Source organism: Lissotriton vulgaris, chromosome 6, assembly GCF_964263255.1.
Source record: "Lissotriton vulgaris chromosome 6, aLisVul1.2, whole genome shotgun sequence".
NCBI classification, from domain to species: Eukaryota; Metazoa; Chordata; class Amphibia; order Caudata; family Salamandridae; genus Lissotriton; species Lissotriton vulgaris.
Genome location: NC_141694.1, coordinates 98,860,297 through 98,885,458, shown reverse-complemented (window position 1 = coordinate 98,885,458; position 25,162 = coordinate 98,860,297). Strand labels below are relative to the sequence as shown.

The following is a 25,162-nucleotide window of genomic DNA, read 5'->3' as shown; positions in this document are numbered from 1 at the left end:
AAAATAAAAATTAAAAAACGTGTTACACATAAGACCGGAGGAGGGCCATCGGATCTTTCCAAGACTACTATCACATATCACTCCGGCCACCCGATCCCAAGCCCCGCGACCAATACAATACCAATATTCACTATCTCCGGCAGTCCATCAGTGTCCCAGCAGTGCAAGCAAAAAACAGTCCGAGCATATGAAGAGACAACCTCATCCCTCCCCTCCGCGATGCGGAGCAGCGACATAGTCAAGCCTCACGGTAGACATCTTGGGGGGGGCGAGCGAGCAAAGTGACCATATCCGAGCGGGGGGGTGTCCATCAAAGTACATCCAGCACACAGCCGTGTTGATAACCACAGTACAGGAGGATGTAGCGCCCTTAAGTGAACCACCAGGATCGGCAAGCCAAGGTAGTAGAAACCATTCCAGGTTAGATGAGCAAGTCGTGTCAATAACCCCGCTAGGAGTCGCCAAACGTGGCACCCGGGCATCGCTCCTCAGCCACATTGTATCTCCAGCGATTTCAAACCTCCTCGTAGGAGTAACAGCTGGCACTTCAGCAGGAGTAGGGTCTCGCACCCCAGGCGTGTCAGTAGCAACCGGAGAGGAGGGAAGGAGAGTAGAAGCCGGGTGTGGCATAGTGTCCTGCTCCAAGAGGCGTTCAGGGAAGGATGTCGTCGATAGAATCCCATCCAGCCGATCCCCCAAGTCGCGGCCAGCAACACCAAAAGCTGCTCTTAGGGTACATAGGGCTACCAGGATGTCACCGGGCTGTACCGGTGCATCAGGGAGAAAGGACATAGTGTTTCCATTGGGCAAATGGTCGCAGTACTGACCCGGGATATGGCCGCCATCCCCCTCCACAGTCAGCTGGTCCCTTCGCTGATATATACAATGGCACCGCCCGACCGAGGGGGCAGGGGAGGCAGACTCCATGGTCAATCAGTGCCAATGCGATGTGGGCAGACGTCCGCTGCTTCAGGAGCAGCACGGGAGCAGCCAATACGGGAGAGAAGGCAAGCTGCAAAAATGGCGATCGGCACTACTCGCCAAGAAACAAAGTAGCAAGGAAGCCGTCTCCGGGCTAAGGATGAAATACAATGTTGCCTCCGCGGCGGCGGCGCCCAAAGCCAGAAAAAGCGATAAAGCAGGATCCAGGGGGCAAGACGCGCTTGCCACGTGAAGTCGGTCGATGCCGATCTGCCAGGAATGGCGGCCGTCGTTGTGGACAGGGCCGGTCAGCGGGAGAACAAAGACCCGGCACAGCAGCGCAGCGTCAGGAGGAGGCAGAGGCGTCTCAGCACTTTCACAGCCGGGATCGAGCTGAGGAACACATCGGCAGGTCCGGGTTCGTCTCCCGTTTCCGCTACCGCCACTCGAATGCAGGATGAAGTACAGGATGAGGCGGAAAACGGGAGAAAGGCGAGGTGGTCGGCGGAGCCGAGAGATCAGGCGGCCATCATGGTTTCGAGCCAGGCTCCTCCCCCCCTCAACTCTTTTTTGAACATGGTATAGTTACTAAATAAAATGAAATCTGCCATTTTAACACTATAACTTTCTCCTTTAACTGTTTTCCAGCTTGTTGTGCTCATGCCTCACTATATCCTGTTCTCATAATCACCATCTAGTCATATTACATTTGAAACGCGGTTGAGTTATCCAGCATTCCATGTTTCAAATTATGATATAACAAGTTTAAAATGATTGATTTAGTCTTGATCTAATTATATTAATTATTATGTTCCTGATACTTCGAGGTTGATATAAACTTACTATGGACCATATAGATTTAATTAAGATGAATTATATGTTGTACACATGTTGTACTGAGCACTCACTTCACTACTTTACACCTGCTTACTTTTATTATTATGAAATATTTAGCTCTCTTTATTATTATTCTACAGTGTGCTTTATTTCCCTGTTTTATCATGACCAGATCTCATGAAATGATATATTTAATTTAAATTGGTATTGTAAATGATTAACTCATTGGTTCATTGTTATTATCCTTGCTTATGGGCCAGGTGCCAGAGGGAATCAATGGCAAATGCTGTTTGCCTCTGAGCCGTGTATATAGCCCTAACACTTACAACACGTTATATAATTATCAATGAACAAAGGTGCCAAATCAGAAACTCGCAGAATTTTTTTTAAACCAAATATTGAAAAAAATGACACACCATACAGTAAAGATAGTAAACTAAAAACCTACATTTATTCCAAACAGTAGCAGCTGTTAATAGCATGGAAATATTGTTCATGGGTGAAATAGAACAATGGCAAAGAAGACACAATCAAAAATGAAATATCTGTATCAAATAACTGACTTCACAAGAGTATAGAATATTGGAATCAATATATTAACTATTTACAGATCTAGTGACCATTTCAATTCCAAATTATGTTTCTGGCACTATCAAAATTATTATCCTGGAATAACAATAGGAAAACAACTTATTAAGTACGTAATTGAGGAGACCGACAAAGGAGACTTCATAAATATGTTTTATGAATTTAGTGAATTAATACCAACAATCTGCAAACTAACTCATTATATGTGAGAGTTTCAGTTACTCTTTATAAAATTAGAAAATAGACGTTAAACGCTGCATAACCTTTTGAAATTCCAGGTAAGTCATAGTAACTCTAGAAGGCACCTGCCTTTTCATGAAATCACAAATTAAGGCAGATGGCATGTAAAAGAGGGGTCAGACACCAATTAATAACTTTTTCACCTTTACATAAAACCAGGAATCACATATGAATTATTTTCAGAGAGCAATACTAGCCTCACATTGTGGCCATTTCTGGTTTTTATTCAAATACATAGGTTTGCCAATATACACCTATTTTAGAAAAGTATAATTATGTACCCTTCCTTACACTATTACTGTGCTTCTAATTTCCCATCTCAATTGTCATCAAGTAAGGGCATTTCACCCGAAGAAATTTTAGCACATCTTCAAAGGTATACATACTTTACATTTTTTCTAGATATATAGAATTGTATGTTTAACGTCAACTTTTTTCCTAATATGATTGCTTATCAATAATTCAAATAAATACATCTATTTATGGGAACGATCAGTAAATACCATGATTAAAAAATATTCATGGCCAAATAGAATGGCTCGAAGTGTAAATTGAACTACATATTTTTTTACTATTACTGGAGCCTGTATTTGTTTATTTTTCCTGCCCGCCGCCTTGCCTTCACTGCTGCTTCACCGGGGACTGCATTCCCCAGATTCCAACGCGCCAGGAGGCGCCAACGCCACATCATCTGCACCAGGGGGAGGGGGGGTCGCTTAAAGGCGGATTCAGGCACCCACAGCGCGGTAAGTGCGCGTGCGTGCCCGGGCTGCGCCCAGGTCAATGTCAGGCCCGTCTGCGCCCGTCCGCGCCCGAACGAGGTCTAGCCAGACCTACTCTCTTGGTTGGCTGTCAGCGAGGTGACTTCATCTGGAGGGACACAGTGCATCGCAGATAAGTTCTCTCGGCGTCATCGATGGTTAGTGTAATTTTGGTCTCCGTATTTTTGTGATTTCTGTTTAAAACGGGGGCTAATTGTCATACTATAACAGAAAAACCCCTGTCCAATCAAATATGGGAAAGAGAAAGGCCTCGCCCACCGATAATTCCACTAGCAACAAGGGGGTTACTATAGCGATGGGGGCGATCTCAAAAGAGATAGACAAAGCGGAAAGGAGATTATTGATGGGCCCTATTATCATCACCACTATGGCCAGTAACTGCCGGAGGACCCCCACCCTTCCGTTAACCAACATTATTAACAGGACGTGAGAGGGTTTTCTTTGGAAGGTGGGGGATCTTTCGACCCCCCGGCCGTATTTATTAAAACATTCAAATAAATCAAAATTTAAATAAACAATATTTACACAATTACGCAGAAAATATTACAATTGATATATACAGGTATTCAGATGGCTAACCTTAACATATTTCTAGTACAAGGTATTTCCTATCCAAAACTTACATATCAATTCACATTATACAATAGTTAATTTTCTGCGTACCTACGACAAGGTCAATAACTGGTGTCATATCCTTATCACTAAACCACGCCCTCCTGAAGGAGTGCGCATGCGCAGGAGGGCCCATTTACCGTGGGGGCACATCCCCCTCCCCGGTTACCCCCGTACGCCCTATTTAACCACGCCCTCCTGTCGGAGTGCGCATGCGCAGGAGGGCCCGTTTACCGTGGGGGCACATCCCCTCCCCGGTTACCCCCGTACACCCTATTTAACCACGCCCTCCTGTCGGAGTGAGTGTGCGCAGGAGGGCCGTTTACCGTGGGGGCACATCGCCTCCCCAGTAACTTCCGCCTGCCCTATTAACCACGCCTTCCGTCGAAGTGCGCATGCGCAGAGGGTCCGCTTACTGTGAGGGTACTTTGGCCCCCCCGGTTACCCCCGTACCCTCCATTAACTCCATTAAAGGGGGCCCTTGCATCTTTGCAAAGCGTGACTCTACCCTCCACTGCACCCATGTAACCAACCGGTTGTAACTGCCCCTGGAGTTCTATGAGAGACCACTTGTCCCTCCCTTTGGGCGACCACATTAGAGAATGGCGCCGCCCCCTAAGGACCTTAAATTAACTGCTCACCAATCATGACCTTACCGCCTGACCAAGGAATGGCAATAAATACGACAATTGATGACCTGAAAACGGGAGAAAGTTCTAAGGAACAAAACGTATTAGTCAGACACTCTTGTCATCCATCAACATTTGTAACAAAATTGTGAAAACCTTCATAACACACAATAACAATCATCTGCTTCAGGAGATGGTGGGTGGGGAAAATAATTACAGCCTCCTAGAGGCTGGAAGGGCAGGCCAGGGCGCGCAGGAGTCAAAGAGGTAGACTCTCGCGCTCCACGGCCTTTAAACCCTTCCATCGGCCAGGCCAGATCTAACCGGCCTGGCCTTTGTTCCCTTAGTGACCCGGAAGTGACTCAAATCACTTCTGAGTTACCAAGGGAACCCAGGACGAGTGGCGGCCGGCACGCCCCGCATAACTGCGGCGGGGCTGATGTCGGCCCCGCCTTTCCTTATGGCCGGGGACTGCCGGAGGACCCCCATCCTTCCGTTAACCAACATTTTTAACAGGACGTGAGAGGGTTTTCTTTGGAAGGCTGGGGATCTTTCGACCCCCCCCGGCCGTATTTATTAAAACATACAAAATAAATCAAAATTTAAATAAACAATATTTACAAAATTACACAGAAAATGTTACAATTGATATATACAGGTATTCAGATGGCTAACCTTAACATGTTTCTAGTACAAGGTATTTCCTATCCAAAACTTACATATCAATTCACATTATACAATAGTTAATTTTCTGCGTACCTATTTGGGCCTACGACAAGGTCAATAACTGGTGTCAGATCCTTATCACTAAACCACGCCCTCCTGAAGGAGTGTGCATGCGCAGGAGGGTCCGTTTACCGTGGGGGCACATCCCCTCCCCGGTTACCCCCGTACGCCCTATTTAACCACGGCCTCCTGTCGGAGTGCGTGTGCGCAGGAGGGCCGTTTACCGTGGGGGCAAATCCCCTTCCCAGTAACCCCTGCACGCCCTGTAGCCAACCGGTTGTAACTGCCCCTGGAGTTCTATGAGAGACCACTTGTCCCTCCCTTTGGGAGACTACATTCGAGAATGGCGCCGCCCCCCAAGGACCTTAAATTAACTGCTCACCAATCATGACCTTACCGCCACAGGCCAGCGTAGTTGACCAACTATCTGGCCCCCCCTACCCTCCTACACTGAAAGGTCATGCCCTGACCCCAAATTCATAAACCTAGCCATTATATTTTTTAGTCCGCCTATCGGGACCTACCAACTCCCTGCAAGATCCTACCTTGACCCTATATGCCCTTACTAGGCAAGAAAATTCTCTGCGATAATTTCATCCCCAGCTGTGGACAAAAGGACGCCGTCTTTTAAGAAGCACGACTCCCCCCCCACCCCCCCCCCCATCCGATACACCCCTGGGCTATGGTCTGTAATTAGCAAGCCTCACTATTGTTGTTATCAGGTATTTGCTTACCGTGGCACAATGGCCTCACAGACTTGCTTCCCCTAACGGGAGATCTAGAATGCCTGCGCCAGGGTGTACCCCGGAAACGGACAAGTCGACCTCACTTCTACCCAGGCGTTCCGGTGTACCTTTCACATCCCCTCCCCCCAAAATGTTTGCTAAATATGCTAGGGCTGTCTGATCCAGGTAAATTAGACCTGCTGCCATAGGGCCACCAGATGGGCTTAATTGATGGCATTACACTGCGCCGGTAAGACACAGTGCTCCTGACGCTGACATCCACTGTTGGTGCAACTGAAAAAGGCTACCCGGAGAACCACAGGCCCCAAAAAGGTCCCACTGTTGTATCGTGAAATCCGTGAACCACCCACACCTGACCACTACGCTCTGGGAAATGTTCCGTGTATGGCTACCTCCTTACTATGGAAATCCCCATATGCGCTGTGTCTGCTAAAAATTGCAACTGGGAGCTCGGGCCCCATGAAGGCAGAGTCCTGCTTTCCGACAAGCGGTGCTGAGGTGTTGCATACACCTATTACTCTTGGGTTTGGCTAAGCTGGCAAGACACACCCCTGTGTACTGCCACATTACTAGGGCTGGCACCACCAATTGGTAACCTACGAATATACTATGATGGCCACGGTGGCTCTGCGAGCACAGGCGCCGTTACTGTAGAAATACTGTTTCCTGATAAGGAACATACTGCCATATTATGTGAAGCAACATCCTGCTGCATTACTGCGGCCAGCCCAACCTATGGTTAACACACCAATAAACAATCAAACCCAGTCTTGGCACTTCTTCAGTCCTTGAACGATCGCCCATCACACTTGATGTCGTTGCTTGCCATTCCTGTTCGTGAAGTACAGGGTCCCTTTGGCTGTCCACCTCTTGCATTTGTTGCGGTGTGGAGCACTTTCCAGGTATCCGCCATGGATCTGGCCACACATAAATGGAAAAAACAAACAAACTATTAGTGTTTCTGGCTTCCTGACGAAAGCTGCAGTACACATGCCCATATTACATTGCCATTACATGCTAAGCCTTAACTAAGATTAGCACCAGACGCATCAGTCTGTGTCACATGCGGAGTATAGGGTGCCCGGTAGTATGACCCTTATTAAAGAATAAACCTGGGGTCCACAGTGAATGCAATAGCGCCTTCATGACTCCTTAAGGTACACAGTGTGAAGTGCAGTGAAATAGAGCAATCATGGTTACTAAAAAGTATGCTGCAGCCCAGCACATTTCTTGCCAGGCCGATGCTATTGGTATTCCCCAAGTCTGTCGACACATACGTGTATGAGCGTATCGGTGTGACATGGCACCCCCTCAAAGCTTACGTGTACCACCCCTTGGTGCCTAGGGCAACCTGGAGTCCGCCCCAGAGGTAACCTACATGCAAAGAAAAGAAGATTTGGGCCATATTTGCAATTCACTAACTACGGGAGCTGACCCTTCAGTGATAGGTCTGAACACACACTTCACAGGTACCCCCTGCGGGTGGCCCTACCGGTGATGATCATGCAAGCCCACTACCAGCATTTGGCCTACAGGACCGGGCACCCCCCTTATATCTCCAGAAAAAAAGTAATCTAGTTACTGTTACAATTTCCACCGAGGGCACATGCCGTATTTTCAATAGCGCCTTGATGGTTACTTAAAGAACGTATCGCGTATAAATTGGAGAACTTTCAGTCCTTTATGAAAGATTCCCCCCCACTAAGTCCAGTACTATTTCCCTTACATGAGTAACTTCCCCATGAGAACGCTTGCCATTAATGTAATAATGCATTGGCTCTTTTCAGGACTGGTTGACCTGAAGCTAAGGGACTCGGAGCGTTGTGAGTCCAGTGTAGTTGAATAAACATGATGTTGCAAGCCCCTAACATCACTTCCAATTTCTGCTTTTCTATCCAAGCCTTTAGGATATAAGATTGAAAGGGACAGTCTTTTTGCCAGTTCAGCAGCAAAGTCTTTAAGAATAGGATTAGCACAGTGCTATCCATGCAGGGCTGTAAAATGGCCCAAGAGCCTTTTACCGCTCCCAGCACACCATTACCACTTTGGCTTTTGGTAAAATACCATCCAAGCCAACCTGACATGATCAAAAGCAACCCCTGACATGTGTTTCACCCTCCTCAGAGAGGTACAGCTCTGCCCATACCCAAGTACACACCCAGTTTAAGTCTAAACAAAACCTGTTCAGAAATACAGTGCTGCATACATATGCAATAAATCAAAAGTAGAGGACTCTGGGTAGTTCTCAAGTTTAGGTGGAAAGCAGCTCCAGTATAGAGCACTCTCAGCATTAGCAACACACTGCGTTTTGAACTCCCCCTATAATCAATGCGACATGAGTCTTTTACAAGCTACTGGTTTCCCAAATTGAATTCATTACTAGGCCCACTACGATGTTATCTGCCTTCAAAATGAAATATTCAAGTCCCTTGTATGGCTTTCTGCTTTGAGTTGTAAAGGAACGTAGTTAACGTCTGTGCCTAGCAATAGTGTGCCGCGCAACCTGGGAAACTGGCTTTCACACCATCGTCAAGACCTACACTTGAATGCATGTTACTCGCAAGGAGGACCCCAAGAAAGAGGTCCTTAGCATAGAGAAGTTTCCACTATTGTTTTAACTATCAATTCAGTTGATACAAATGATAGTAATTCTAAAGTGTTATACTTTAACTTATAATTGTGAAATAAAACATTCAACCCAGCAACCACTCAATGAGAGATTCTTGTCTCCCAATTACAACCCTCACATTACAAAGGCAATAAAAAGGGGGGGGGGGTGCGAAATGTTGTGAAGCAATTACTTAAGTGGTGAAATGAATCAGCACGGCCCAAGCGACCCAGAAATTGCATTGTCTGGGGACTCACTGAGGACTCGAACCCACAACCTTCTGACCCGAAGTCAGCCACCTTATCCATTAAGCCACGTGGTCGAATACTCACACCACAAATCAATGTACCCCGGTCCGTTCCGGAGCAGCCGCCAGCCCGCCCCTCCACCCCGATCACTCCTCCCTGCGGCCCCTCCCTCCCACTGATTGAAGAGAGCTGACCCGCCTGAGCCTCCGCTGTGATCAGCCTGACTCGTGCAGTGTCGGTCGCTCCCCACGCTCCCTGGACATTGGGTATCGTAACGCTTGACGAGCAATTGCCGCCATCAGTTTGTGTTCTGAAATATCGTAGCGCTAGTCAACTTTGCCTCTAGCACACATTGCGCGAGTGATTTGTATTGTTGTAGCGCGAGTTTAAATATAAATGAAATGAATCCGCACGACCCAAGCGACCCAGAAATTGCATTGTCCTTAATATTGATACATATCTCAATTACGTACACACTTTTTCCATGTTACAGTTTTATGTAGCATTAGCTTGGTCTGGGGGCATCAAAGCGCTTTACCCCAGGAACCAGATGTTACACAGTTTTTTAAGGAAAGTTGAGGGAAAGGACAATCATGATTCCCCTACTAATTCGCACTGTGCTTAGCATAGTGTACTGCACATTTCGTAGCTTTTTTCTGTCATTACACCAAGACATACATTATAAGTATCATACACATAATTCTTGACTATTGGCTTTGTCAATGGCTGTTCCTTGCGTAAGGTAAATAAGCAGCAACAATGGCTTGTATATGATATTGAAAAGGCTACCAAACTGACGCCCAGGGTACACCACGACAATATTGCTGCTCTTAAGTCTTCAAAAAGAAAGCTGTAACAATGGAACCATTCACACAGTTTCAGTAAAATTGAGCAGAAGGATAATGATTCCTCCCGCCCCCCCCTCCCCCTTGTGTCGTGTGTATATGAAGAATATCCACAGCCTTTCATTTAACCAAGACATTTTTGGAAAAAAACAGCGCTTTAAATTTGCCCTCTGGGGTCACCCCTATGTTGACTGAACTGCATACTCCTTTCTGTAAACGCTGGATACATTTTATTGCACCCAAGTCATTCAACGTTGTCAACACCTACAAACCAGGCTTGCTTCCCATACCATCCTTGGCCTGGCGTCCCCTGACGGCATTGGAACCTTCTACCCAGCCTGGTGAGTAAACTGATCAGTCGAGAAGATGAAATAAGTACATAATCAAATATGATATATACCCACATTTTTTGGCCGCCTGAATGCCCATGCTTCACATAATAATACTCCTAGGAACGTACGTAGGCCCAGAACGATGTGCACGTTTTGTCCTTCTAGCCCCAAGAAGCCATATATTCGTAATTCCTGTGTACGTTCGTCTTGGTTTACTTTTACTAAGACTTGAACCGAAAGGCACAATCCGAGCAATGGTTTGTAAATAAACCGGCTTCCGCTGCCATCTAATGGACAGCTCTTATACTGCTTATAAACTATATTTCGCTATTAAATATACGGTCCTGTGAAAATCGTTTAACCCTTACAGTTCCAGTTCTACCAAGACAATGGCGCACGTATAATCATCCTCCTGATGTAAAAAGCACAGATGCACTCGAACACTGCCATTCAGAGTTCTGCCCAACCATTATCTCCTCCTTATTACAGATGGGTCTTCAGAGTTGTAGAATAATTATGGGGATTAATGAAATACGTGTTTATGCAGTGCAGGTCCTTACCTAGCTTCTGTCTAAGGTATAAATGTACTTTTCACAGCGACCAGACACGCTCTTGGTGTGCGACCCAAACTCCAGCCCCTGAAAAGAGCATCTGACCATACAGATGCTTCTCTGCCCCGAACACTGGTTTAGGTGGGGTAGTGTCAAACTGCTAAACGCAGATTACAGTGCAATGCCTACTCATCACATTGGCCGGTCGAAACAAAACAGTGGCCTTTCTAGCCCAGTTGAGTGCAGGTGTCATCCCTGTGATCAAGGAGGCACTGTGCTGCCACCACCACCACCACTACTTCTACTAAGAAACTCTGCACAGAACACTATCCTTAAGCAGCCTACAGTATATAACACAAAGAAGCTCAACACCCAGGCCCTTGATCCGAGGTCATCAGTGGGAGAACAGGATGTACCCGCCTGTTCAAACCAAGCACTACACGCAAAAACACGTTTGGATGAGGACGTTTGTGGTTTCCACCAGTGCATATTTGGCGATCGTCATTTGAATGCCGCATCCAGGGCATAGGGGAAGCACAGAAGCACATAGGGAGCAACGAGAAAACATGCACTCTTAGACTGCAGAAAAAGAAAGAAGCCAAGTTGAAGTAGAAGGGTGAACAACCTTTACAACGCAACTTTTACAACGCACTACCATGACAACGAACCTTTTACAACGCAAGTGTATTTACAACGCATGTTTTTACAATGCATGGTTTTACAACGTAAGGACTTTTACAACGCAAGTACCTTTACATCGTAAGTATTATATTATTATTTATATTAATGTTAATTTTTTATATAAATAATATTTTATATTTTAAAGGTTTTTAATTTATTGCTAAAAATTTAAAAAAATATTTCTTTTATAGATATATTAATTTGAGTATTAAAAAATAGTTTTTTAGATTTATTTTAAAAAATATAAATTTAAAAAAATAAGTACATTTATAGTATTTAAATATTAAATGTTTATTTCTAAAAAATGTTATTTAATTGATTTTAATATAAATAAATATTAATTAAATTAAAAATATACTCTAGTATTTTTTATTATTTTTATTTTTTAAACAATATTTTTAAATCAAATTAACTTTATTGTACTTAAATATTTATTTATAAATTATAATAAATATTCTTTATTATTTAAATATATTATGAGTATTTTTAAAAATATAAATATTAATTAAATAAAATAAATACTCTAGTATTTTTAAAATTTAATAATGAGCAACTGTACCCTGGTTTCACTTGTAGTTGCTTGACTACCTCCAGCGCGTTTAATTATGCATATGTTGCTAAGCCTTCTAGGGCTCCGGTAAGACATGAACCCCCTCCTTCCCCTAAAGAATTGGGCTTTCTTATTAATGCTCGTTCTCTGGTTAGTAACAAAGTCGCATTCAGAGAATTCGTCTCGGAAAGAAAACCTTCCTGGGTCTTTGTCACCGAAACGTGGGGCTCGGACTCATCCGGCCCCGACCTGATCAATGCCCTCCCTGATGGTTATGCCATGGTGAGACAGGATAGAGAAGACCGCAGAGGGGGTGGAATAGGCATTGTCTATAAGAATTCTTTTACCTGTCACATAGAGCCCCTTCTTTCCCCCCCAGAAATCCTTTCAGGCCCTTTTCTTTTCTCTTAACACTTCCCCTACAAAAAATTTTGCTGGCATTCTTATTTACAGACCCCCGGGCTCTAGGTCTCCATTTGTTGCCGACTTACTTGAAGCTATTGAACCATTCATTAATAGGCCTTCTCTGACTATCCTTGGAGATTTTAATTTCCATTTAGAAAATTCCAACTCTGCTGACACTATCTCACTTTTGGACGCTCTTGCCTCTCTTGACCTTTCCCAAAAGGTGTTATCCCCTACACATTCTGCTGGCCATATCTTAGATGGGGTTTTTACTAATGACCCCAGACTTGAGATTGGCTCCCCTCTGCCCCTCTCCTGGTCGGATCACACAGCAGTCCCACTGGAATTTCTCCCAGGTTCCCTCTCTGCCTCCCACACGGACAGGAACTGTTGGGCTTTAAAGAGGAACTATAGGGGCTTGTCCAACGAATCACTTGGCCCTTTCATTGCTAGCTTCAACCCCCCCCCCCCCTACCAGGATATCGACACCACTGCCCGTGAGCCTGGCGATCGACACCTTAGCCCCTCTTAAATCTCACTACTGTGCCAGGAAAAGCCCGTCAGCACCTTGGTACTCAGAAGCTCTTCGACTTCAGAGACAGGAGTGTAGGAGGTACGAAAGGCTGTGGAGAGCTCAGCTTGATGCCGATCTCCGGACCAAGCATAAAAACCTCCTTAAGAGCTATAAAGCAGCGGTGTTAGCCGAGAAACAATTGTACTTTTCTAAGCTAACTTCATCTCTCTCCTGCCCCGGTGATCTCTTTAAGGTGGTAGAAACCTTATCCCTTGTCCAACACCCCGACCCCATAATACCTTCTCAAGAACTCTGTGATCAGATTGCCACTTTTTTCCACACTAAAATCTCGGATATTTATACAGCTCTCCAGAGTCATAATCTTACTCACGTTTTCTCTCCCTCCTTAGATCATCCCCCAGCCTCCAAAGATATCTTGACCAACTTCCCTCTTCTCTCGACTGAGACACTGGACAAATTACTAGACTCCACCAAGTCAGGCTCCCCTCTTGATCCCTGTCCCCTTAAAATCCTAAAAAACTGCAGGGACACTCTACTTCCCCCTTTGCTGGAAGTTATAAATGGAGCCATCTCCAGTGGTGAGTTCCCAGCCCCCTGGAAGACTGCCATCATTAGGCCTCTTTTAAAAAAGGCCTCCTTGGATCCTGGGATTCTGAAGAACTTTCGCCCCATTTCTCTTCTTCCCGCCCCAGCTAAGATGTTGGAGGCTCATTTGAACTACCATTGTAGCAGGGTTTCCGTTCTCCCACAGAACTGTGCATAGAGATCTAGAACCTCAGTGAGTTAGGATGATCCAAAACTCATCTCAGTGTCAGAAATCCCCTTACCTAGCTAGCTACAGTGTCTCATGGATCATTATGGAATGATCCATGTCTTAGACAAACCAGAACATGATCTTTAGAATACCTCAGGAATCGTGGAACACATGAACACTCTTTCGTTATATAATCATTTCAAACCAAAACTGAGAGTCAAAGAACACAAATGCAAGTTTGAAATATTTATTATTCAATGCAGAGTTCTCAAACGCAGTATCTTGTATAATACCAAAATGCAGATTATAATAATCAGAGTCAGCAGCATAGTCACTAATCCATAGTAAGCAAAAGGTGCTAGCATGTTATAATTCAAAAACTATAGAAATCGATAGCACCTATATTTCGCGCACCCTATCTAGCATATTATTTTATATATATGAAGGTCTCATTCGGGCTTTAGCAGGGCGGCCCCATACCTCTCAATGTCAGTAGGAGCAGTTCACATCAACAGCTACCAGCTCTCTTCATGCGCAGCACCAAGTGTCTCAGTTCATTCCGTGTAACTCTATCTTAAACCCGCGTAGAGCCCAAAATGTTGGCATCAACATTATTTGTGTTATGTCTAATGTGGTGCGAGGATCAGGCCTCCCAGCAACCTTGTGTTAGGTTAATCTTAGAGTGTGCAGCTCTCAGTGTGCAGACAGTTGTACCAAGTGTACCAGGCAAAGCTGATAGCATAGAAATAACATATTATTCTCAAATAAACCACCTCACCGCTTCTAGGGTGAAAGCTACAACAACAAGTATGTGTCGTGTGCAAAACTGAAGCCGAAGGCAAACCGGCTGTTTAAACATGTAATACACTCATGCTAACTTAACGCAATATATGTCATGAAGTATCCATATGACACCCCCCCATTGGTCCGAGCACCGTCAAACATAAGGGAAAAGGCAATACTAAATCAGACACAACAATTGAAAGCAAAGTTCAATAATCTTGAGCTAAAATAAGCTAAAAATATGTATGAATGAATATGTATGAATGCCTACAGTGGCCTCAAATCTAAAAATAAAAACAAAACTTTTGAACCAAAAGTCATCCATCAGGTCTCAAAAATATGAAACGTAGGACCAGGTTTCATCAATTCAAATGTTTGGAAGTGAAAAAACAAGGCACGTATCCGATTTCCAAAGTCATGTGCCACATTGACGTTATCCCCAGTGACATCACATGATTGTACTCTCCATCAGCTGAACATAGTCCATCCCTCCAATCCAGCGAGGGGAAAGTCATATTTCACAACAAAGCATTCCTCCCAGGCATCTCACGATTGGAAAGTATATGCAAAGAAAGTCGCCACAGCCTCCAGCATGAAATCACTGCCATCATCCGAAAATAGTTTAGCAATCCAATTTAGCAATGGGAAAGAACATACGTGCTCCTCCAGCATCGGATCCTCCTGTAACGTCAGAGGACAACTCGGTGGGTTCACCAGATCGCTGTGTGTCAGAAAGGCATCCGCCGCTGCAGAAATCTCCCATTGGCCCAGAACTCCATTTATCGCTGCCAAGGCCATAACTCTCTCGCCAGAACAGATCAGCTCGTGAGCCACCACGGGACGCATTAGCTGATCAAAATTGACGTCAGGAGCAGTTCTCAAGCATAGGCACAAATCAATGGCCCAATCGAACTCGCAGCTCAGGCAGTGAAACACAGGTTGGACACACGTGAAGTCGGTGAACCGAAATGACAATCTATAGGCCGTGCTTAATGCTGCAAGCGGCAATGTTCCATAGTAATTGAGCATCCGATTACGGCACAGTGTCAGGAGGCGTTGAACAGCGTCTTGCGCAGGATGGGCATCCATGTTTTATGAAGAAAAACACCAACAGAATGCCTGCTGCTACAGCCAGCAACACAGGTAGTCCACCAAACAGACTCGAAAAAATAGTGTGGAAAAACGTGGGAATGATACCAAAAACTTTTTCAAACGTAGTCACGAGGCCACTGCTTACTAACTTAAAAAAATGTGCAAGCCCAGTCGTTGAAGAAGCATTAAAAATCTGGTGCACCAGTTCACAGAAATGAAACGGCAAATCAGTATTTAAAAGCGCCTGCACCTCTGTGCGGGTGTTAGCTATGTGAAGGACATAAGTTTCCCGGGCCGAACTCAGGGTCACTTGTTTTTGAGACAAAAGGGCCCTTATTCTGCTTAAACCATTGAATTTTGCTTCCAAGGTTGGAATTCGTGGCCAGATGGAGACATCTGAAGACCCATGCGTGGGTGGGTATAGAACATTCTTGCAGCACACCACACGCTCTGATACAGTTACCACATAAGCCACACCAATTAATAAACCACAACATAACTCGTTGTTTAAAAGTAAATAACTACCATTAGCTAATAATGTGAACGTGGGAACCACTGCTGGAACTGGTGTGCCTTTTAAAACACATGCTAAATTTGGGCGGTCCTGATTACAAGAACCGTGTAACTGAATGTGTCTGCATATTAATGACTGGTCAGGTGACTGTGTGCAATCCTCACCATTAAGATTCACTTCTTTTCCATCCTTCAGACATCTGTATGTGTATGGTAATGACCATGCCTCGTGTAAGAAAGCATTGCCTAGTGGTTCATATCGTCCTATAGCAATATACCGCATACAGTTAGTAAATTTATATAAAGGAAATGGTAATGTAATTAAACTATGAATCAGCCACGTGGCAGTAGTGGTTTCAGCAACAGAGAAAGGCAAGGATTCAAGCTTCTCAATATGTAACATAGAAAATGATGCATCACGCATTGAAAGCATGCGCTGTTTTTCAGTAAGATTAAAAGGGGCGAAAAGGGATGAAACGTTCAACGAGTTCCAGGGAACTCGACCTGCCTTAATTGTCTGTAGAGTCCAAGCAAACTGCATTACAGAACGCAATTGATTTTGACCATGGTATAACGTGGACACTTCATCATGTACAATATCAACAACAGAAGAAACAATATTATCCAATGTGTAAATCCTGGAAGAAAGCATGTTAATACTGTTATCTACTACAGCTAGCACTTTTTCTAAATTTGCTTGATCAATCGCTCTCAGGCGTTTAGCTGCCTCAACCTGTGAAAATTTCCAAATCTCATTGTATACAGCATAAATAAAGCGTTTAGATCTACCCCTAGTCGGGCCTTTTATAAAATCATTTAGCTCTATATTCTCATTCAACTGGGACAGATGCAGTTTAACAGCAGCCAAAGTGGAATGTTGTAACCAGTTCTGACACAATTTACCTACTGAATAAGTGGTGACAGTGTGATCTGTGTCAAACCTGGGATCTGGCCTGATGTGCGTAAAACCTTCAGATAAACCCAAAAACCTACGTTGGCAAGCATCAGTGCTTCTTTGCCACAAAAGCCATCCCTCCGGATCAAAACGGGAAATATTAAAGGAGGAATTCTGCAAAAGTGCTTGTATCCCATTGATGGATATTGTAGTGAAATTACTCCAACCTGAATATTCTTCTAAGTCAGGGATAGTAGGGGTATTTAATTTTTTAGATGTAGCCAATCCAAAACATGTTGTTTGAGAAACAGTAGAATTTAAAAACAACATGTGATTCGGGATGAGACATGCACGATGCAAAGCCTCAGTGCCTTGTACCTGCCAATCTTTGGTACCCCAAACCGATTTAAGGTCAATAGCATCCTTCCATAACTCATAGCCATCCACAGATAACCTATCTAAAAAGGACTTTGAATACAGCAATTTTGTATCAGTAAGTCTAACTTTGGGCATGAATTTCTGGTTCACTTTAAAATAAAACGACTCAGGATTTGATTGATTAAAATCTGTAAAATAAGAGTATTTTCCCAGAAATGTACTTGAGCTCCCCTGTAAGGGAGTAGGGCAATGTTCCCACTGAGTGTAATTCACAGGAACCCTCCTGGAACTTGTCTTGTGTAAGAAATGATTCCCATAATGTTGATAACAAAACAAATCACCATAATTGACAGAATCTAAGTACAAATCCTCAGCATCAAAGGCTGCATAATATTTCAAATCAGAGAACAATGCTTCTACAGCCTGAAGATCCCAATCATCAGAACGAACATTTTGCTTAATCACATCTCCCATGTTTACTCTAAGCACATTAGGAACATTAATAACTTCTGTGGGGCCATGTATCTGAAACCTAACCGCATCCCACACAATCCCATCAAGGACTGGCCAAGCAGTAATCTGTACTGAATGTAAGTCTCTCTTTAGTCTGTGTACTGAATGTGAGGAGGATAGAGGGGCCAATGTTCCATTAAGGTACCGAATTCCTGTTCTTTCTTTCACATAATGGCCATCGATCAGTCGGAAAAAATAAAACACAAAACCAATCGACATAAAAAGATGAAATAAAAATAGTATCAGCCAAATGTATGTCCAAGGTGGAATTAAAAAATGTTTTTTAAACAACGTGGCATATTTTGCAACAGTCGATGGTTTCTTTGAAAGTTCCGAATCAGAGTCAAAAGAGAATCTGGACTGGTTAGCCAAACGAGCTTGTAAATCGGACATGGATAAATCAGCAGGATCTGCATAGGTCACCTCATCAATGTTAGTAACAGGAATAGTATTTAATAAAGGACTAGTTATGGCAGGCATCTCGAGGGACACCTCCTGATCTGCACCAGATGTAATAGCCAGCACAGAGTGCCTCACCATGGAAGGACAGGATACAGCCGGTGTCATGCTATGAAGAATCGGCCACCCTGTGTGTCTTGACATTGTCAATAGAAATAAATCTGTTTTCTTTACGACCTGGAAGTGGTGGTAAAATGACTGTTCTTGTGCCCTTCACTCCAAGTACTCGGACTGGTGCTCGATATGAGGGACCAAACTCTTTCTTGTTATCGATCTTCTCTCGAACCAGTTCTCCAACTTGGGGTAGCCAGCCAACTACCGGGATCTGCAACGCATCATCCGACGTGGAGGGCAAGTGTTCCTTTGCAAGACTGTCTCTGGTCTTTTGTAGATCCTGTAAAACATTGCAATGTTCATCTACGTCAAAGGCCGCGGCCTGGGCCTGGCAGTCTGCACCATCAAGGTCAGGTACGTACATCTTGATACCAAAGAGCATTTCGTATGGGGTCCGCCCACCCAGAGACCTTCTAGGGAGATTATTAAGCGCACGCTGCACGCCATAGAGGTGGGTCAGCCAGTTTCTACCAGTGCCTATAACGCGGGCTGTCAAAGATTGCTTTAAGTCGCGGTTCATTCTTTCTACTACAGAATTGCCCTCAGGCCTGTAGGGGCTTGAAAACTTCACCTGTACTCCCAACGAAACCATAGCATCCTTATACGCCTTAGAGGCGAAAGCCGGACCCTGGTCCGAATGGAAAGTACCACAAGCAAAGATTCCCACAAAGACACGCAAATCCTTAATGACAGTTCGCGAATCAGCGCTTCGATGCGGCCATATCCATACAAAGCGTGTGCATGAGTCAACTGCTACTAAGATATATTTATACGCAGTATCAGAAGAAAAAGGACCGCAGTGATCCAAATAAACACATCCAAGTGGTTTATTAGAGATGTACAACTGTGTCTGAGGCAGACGCGCAGCAGTAGAAGGCTTGATCTGCTGACAAATGTCACACATAAGGACATAATCGCGCGTCTGTTTGTACAGTCCCCGCCACCAGAACCTCTGTTGTAGCTGAGATACAGTGGCTGAGACGCCCGCATGCGCAGACGCCACACCTTCATGAGCCGCTGTAATCAGAGAAGCTCTGCGATCCGAGTTGGGAACTAGACGCTCTCCAACTTCAGGAATTTTCACATAAGGAACCTTATCGGGACTTAAGTGGTATGTGTACTTCGAAGGGAACCCCGCAGGATATTTACCTCCCTTCTCCGTGGCAGCAACAGCCGCCAAGATGTCATCATCTATTTTGCTTTTGGACCTCGTGACCGCTGCAACTAAGTATTTTGATACCGCTGACTTCGCTGCTTCATCAGCAAGCGAGTTGCCAACAGCGTGGACCCCCACGCGCTGGTGGCCGAGAGTATGAATCACAAACACGAGCGGCAGTTTCTCTTTAAGTTCCGCCACTCGGACCCAGATCATTTTATGTTTTATTGTGCTACCCTTGGAATCACGAAAATCATTCTGAATCCAAAAGAACAAGTTCTCATTGTAAGACTGGACACAGTAGTAAGAATCACTTACGATTAAAGTCGTCACACAAGGATCAGCGTACTCCAATGCAAGCATAAGAGCACGAAGCTCTGCCAACTGTGCGGTGCAGTCCCCTAGCGTTTGCGTGTGCACAACACTGGACTTGAACTCATCGTTCACCATGGCACCGACCACAATGGCGCAAGCGGAAACGTAGGCGTGTTTAGAGCCATGCGCAACCTGCGTCGAACCATCCGTGTAAATGATACAATGGAAATCCTCCAACGGCCGCATTGCTAAAGGAGCAGGATGAACAAATTCATACTGTAAATACTCCTGCGACCGTAAAGCGGCGTCAAAAATAAACGTGACATCCTGAGATGTCAAGGATGTAGCCCACTGAATCCACCGAGGGTGCAAAGCTTTAGAATTCGGTACACTGGCTTTCGTGACCGCCTCCAAGGCTGGACACGGGGTGACAACCAACATGCGCTTTCCCTGCGACAGGGCACGTTCTTTAAGAATTGCCATCTGCACAGCCGTTAAAACTTTCTCCACAGTGGAAAAACGCAGTTCAGCCGAAGTGTACAAGTGTGACTTGTAAGCAATAGGTACAGTATCCCCTTCATTAAAAGTCAGGTACGTGAAACCCACCGTCCCAGGGATAATTCTTATCACCAGGTTGGTCTGGTTATCACGAGTCTGTAAGTAGTCAGAAGCTAGCATATCAGCCTGCAAGGACTGCAGAATGGCTGAATGCTCAGGCAGCCAGCATGATTTGGAAAAAGATGGTTGTACCAAGGCATATAAAGGCTTGATACGCTGGGCATATTCCGGAATGTATGTCCTCCCGAAATTTAGAAAACCCAGTAAAGACTGTAATTTTTTCAGCGTTGTCGGAGAGCGCAACTGCGCGCACTTCTCCAGGAACTGAGGAGCCAATCTGTGAGATAAATGTCATCCACATACGAACATGCAACTGGATCGAAACTCTCTAAAAGAGAGACTATGCGGGCGGAAAACACTCCAGGACTATTTTTATATCCCATTGGGAGTCGATTAAACTTTTTTTGTACGCCGCCGCACGTAAAACTGGTCCATTGGGAACTTAGACCATCTAATCTATGTGCATAAAAACCATTGGAAATGTCAAGCGTGGTTTTGAACCGTTTACGCTCAAGACTATTCACTAGGGCAGAGCCGTGAGTATTCTGTACTGCACAGTTACGGCAATGCGAGTTCAAATGCCGGTAATCCAAAACCAGACGATATGAGCCGTCCGGCTTGTTAACAGTAAAAAGGGGATTATTCATTGGTGACACACACGTTTCAATTACACCTTGATATTCCAATTGTTCAAGGATAGCCGCGACCGAAGCTTTAGCTTCACGCCGTATGGGATACTGGGGTTGTGGCTGCGGCTGTGACCGTAAAGGAATCTCATGGCTAGGGGACAATTTATCCCAGCCACACTGATTTCGGTACACAGCCGGCGCAAGCGCCAGAGCCCACTCTTCTGCAAAATGCAGCGCTTCCACTCTCGAAACAGTGTGCGCGAAACTGGGGAGGATTACCTCCTCCCCTCGCGGAGCTGCGAGAACAAAAGGTGGGGGCCAGTCAGCCTCCGAAAGCAGAATGTCATACGTATCCGAAAGATTCTCCCAAAATACCCCTTTTACAGTTCGCTGCATGTCACCTTAAATTAACAGGACAATTTCAAAAAGTCTTTCAGGGGGAGCAACATGTGTATCAGCTGTTTCAATCACAATAAAAGTCTCAGTCGCTGTCACCTTCAACAGTGGACGGAGGGCCTCTCTCACTATGGTAATCTCCGCCGCGCTGTCCAGCAAGGTCAGAGCCCACGTCAGATTCCGAAGCCGCGTTCTCACTATCTGGGGCATATCGATGCGCCGTTAAGGCAGCGACTTTCTTCTTGGCAAACTGCGGTCTCTTTGGCGTAGAGTCGTCCCGCTGATCCCCTTCACTTCGCGTGCGGGGCTGGCCACGTCCCTGCTGGCCACCCCTGCCCCTGCCGCCCCCTCCACCACCGGTTGACGGAGCCGATGAGTCCTGAAAGGAACGAGGAGAGCGTTGGTCAGATGCCTGATATCTGTCAGGCGATTTAATCGTAGCGCGATCGCTCAATTCATAAACTCTATCCGACTGCGCAGGTTGTGAAGGCGCCGGACTAGAAACCTGTGTCTGTTGTTGTTGTTGCTTACCCTGATTCTGTTTTTTAGGCCAATTTTGTTTTTTGGACTTGGGTTGTCCACCCGTTTCCGAAGACTGTCCCTGGGGCTGCTTCTTTTCTTTTTCAAGAAAAAGCTTTACACCCTTAGAATTGCGGCCAACCGTTTTATAAGCCGCCACAATAATTCTTGCCAGCTGACGGGGTTTCTCGGCATCGGGAACTAACGCCAGACCATTGGCCACCTGAAAGTTCACTGCATCCCCTTTTACATTAGCAAGGATAATACCGCAAACCGTCTCAAATGAACCGCTCAGGCGCATACCCAACTCAACCGCCGACTCCGGTCCGTGATCATCCTGAACACGTTTTAGGACCGCAGACAGGTTCGACACTGACGGGGTGCCAAAGCACCTCGAGTAAACCGCTGCAAAAGTCTTACCCCATGTTTCACAGTCAGCAAGTTCAGGGGCTAAATCCTTCGGTAAACTAAGCGTAAGAATCCGGTGTTTCTCACCCGGAGTCGTATTAGGAAACACAGCCTCCAGCTGGTCGAATTTCTCGGCAAGCCAGTAAGGAAAATCATCCTTATTTTCTGGCTTTCTGCCCATTACGGAATTCACCAAGACAGGACTGATTTTCAAACCAGCCTGTTCCGCTCGAAGCTGCGCACCTGCGGGGGCTGCGCCATGTATATTACGACCAATGTAATGAACAAGCGCTCTAATCACGTCAACCGCGACATCATGCAGACGCCGCAGATCACCCACATTACAAGTGGCGCGATTAGGATGAGGAGTAAATCCGCCCAAGGCGGGCCAGGCTGTGCCCGGAATGGACAACGGACCCAACCTCGGAGCCGTTAAAGAATGGGGTAGGACGCCACCAAACCAAACTCCGTGCTGCCAAACATCTATAGGTACTTCCAGTGCCCTGTACGGAGCATAAGCCGGCGGAACAGCCGAGGCAGTGTATGAGTGGTAGACACCCGAATTAGCGTTTACTTCCGGAAACGTCACCCAGGAATAAAACAATTCGTACGGGTACGCATGTTCCGCACTCACTACTAGAACCACAGCCAAACCTTCCGCCGGGACATTATATGCCCGCAAGTGGTCGCGAACCGCGACGTGGCTATGCTGCGCTATGTCCACGGCCATGTTAGCACCGGAAGTGAAAAAAGACAAAGAACACTTTGTAGCACAACTGGGTAGTAATTCAAAGAAACCGTTTAATGTAGAATTCAAGCTTGAAAAGACCTATTTCAAAAACAGGTAGGTTTTCCGACACCACCGTTTACCGGAAACGGGAATGAAGGTGTCAAGGTATGAATGATATACTACTCGAGTGTCATGTTTTAAGGCCAACCAAACCGTTGGGCGCCATGTAGCAGGGTTTCCGTTCTCCCACAGAACTGTGCATAGAGATCTAGAACCTCAGTGAGTTAGGATGATCCAAAACTCATCTCAGTGTCAGAAATCCCCTTACCTAGCTAGCTACAGTGTCTCATGGATCATTATGGAATGATCCATGTCTTAGACAAACCAGAACATGATCTTTAGAATACCTCAGGAATCGTGGAACACATGAACACTCTTTCGTTATATAATCATTTCAAACCAAAACTGAGAGTCAAAGAACACAAATGCAAGTTTGAAATATTTATTATTCAATGCAGAGTTCTCAAACGCAGTATCTTGTATAATACCAAAATGCAGATTATAATAATCAGAGTCAGCAGCATAGTCACTAATCCATAGTAAGCAAAAGGTGCTAGCATGTTATAATTCAAAAACTATAGAAATCGATAGCACCTATATTTCGCGCACCCTATCTAGCATATTATTTTATATATATGAAGGTCTCATTCGGGCTTTAGCAGGGCGGCCCCATACCTCTCAATGTCAGTAGGAGCAGTTCACATCAACAGCTACCAGCTCTCTTCATGCGCAGCACCAAGTGTCTCAGTTCATTCCGTGTAACTCTATCTTAAACCCGCGTAGAGCCCAAAATGTTGGCATCAACATTATTTGTGTTATGTCTAATGTGGTGCGAGGATCAGGCCTCCCAGCAACCTTGTGTTAGGTTAATCTTAGAGTGTGCAGCTGATAGCATAGAAATAACATATTATTCTCAAATAAACCACCTCACCGCTTCTAGGGTGAAAGCTACAACAACAAGTATGTGTCGTGTGCAAAACTGAAGCCGAAGGCAAACCGGCTGTTTAAACATGTAATACACTCATGCTAACTTAACGCAATATATGTAATGAAGTATCCATATGACACCATCTTAGCGCTTTTTTAGATAAGACCTGCCTTCTTGATCCATCTCAGCATGGCTTTCGAAAGGCGCACAGTACAGAGTCAGCCCTTACAGTGGTGGTCAATAATATCCGCGCCAAGGTCGATAGTGGTCAGACCACTCTTCTGATCCTACTCGACCTTACGGCAGCATTTGACACCCTGTCCCCCACCATTCTGGCCTCCCGCCTCAGTGAGACGGGGGTGAAGGGTCTGGCTCTCAGCCTCCTCACTTCCTTCCTCAACCATCGGGAGCAAAGGGTCAAACTGTGTGACTTCCTTTCCAATGCCATGCCTTTGCAATGTGGGGTACCGCAGGGCTCCGAGTTGAGCCCCACATTGTTCAACATCTATGTGGCCCCACTTGCTAGGCTTGTTAGAACTTTTGGACTGGAAGTGCTCTCGTACGCCGACGACACCCAGATTATGGTCTCCATGTCCCACTCTGTCGAGACCACGGCCCTAAACATCCGTAATTGTATGGAAGCTGTGGCAGGTTGGATGGCCTCGAACTCTCTTAAATTGAATGGGGAGAAAACGGAGATCTTGATCTTCGGGGGAAATAAGGAGATCTGGTCAGACGATTGGTGGCCCCAGACACTTGGATCCTGTCCCCAGCCCTCCCTTTCTGCCCGTAATCTGGGAGTCATATTTGACACCTCACTTGCTTTTGATAAGCAGGTAAGTAGAACAGTCTCAACCTGCTGCGGGGTCTTAAGGATACTAAGAAAACTCACCCTTTACCTTTCCCCTGATGCACGGAAACAGGTGGCAGTTGCCCTTCTATCCTCGCGACTGGACTACTGCAATGCTCTCTACCTTGGCATGAGCACTAAACTACTCCATCGCCTGCAGGTCGTCCAGAACGCGGTAGCAAGATTCGTTGTCAATGCCCCCAGACCCTCCTCAGG

The 25,162-nt window shown here is 45.4% G+C and overlaps 1 protein-coding gene across 1 annotated transcript in view; it reads right to left on the bottom strand.

The window, feature by feature from the left end:
* Positions 1–6,785: 6,785 nt before the first annotated feature.
* The window catches only part of LOC147706859 (epoxide hydrolase 1-like), a 265,167-nt gene continuing 246,790 nt past the window's right edge, over positions 6,786–25,162 (bottom strand). Inside the window, exon 9 of the mRNA XM_086926033.1 lies at positions 6,786–6,998. Coding sequence (XP_086782159.1) covers positions 6,863–6,998 — 136 coding nt within the window. The 3' untranslated portion in view covers positions 6,786–6,862. The remainder of the gene's footprint in view (positions 6,999–25,162) is intronic.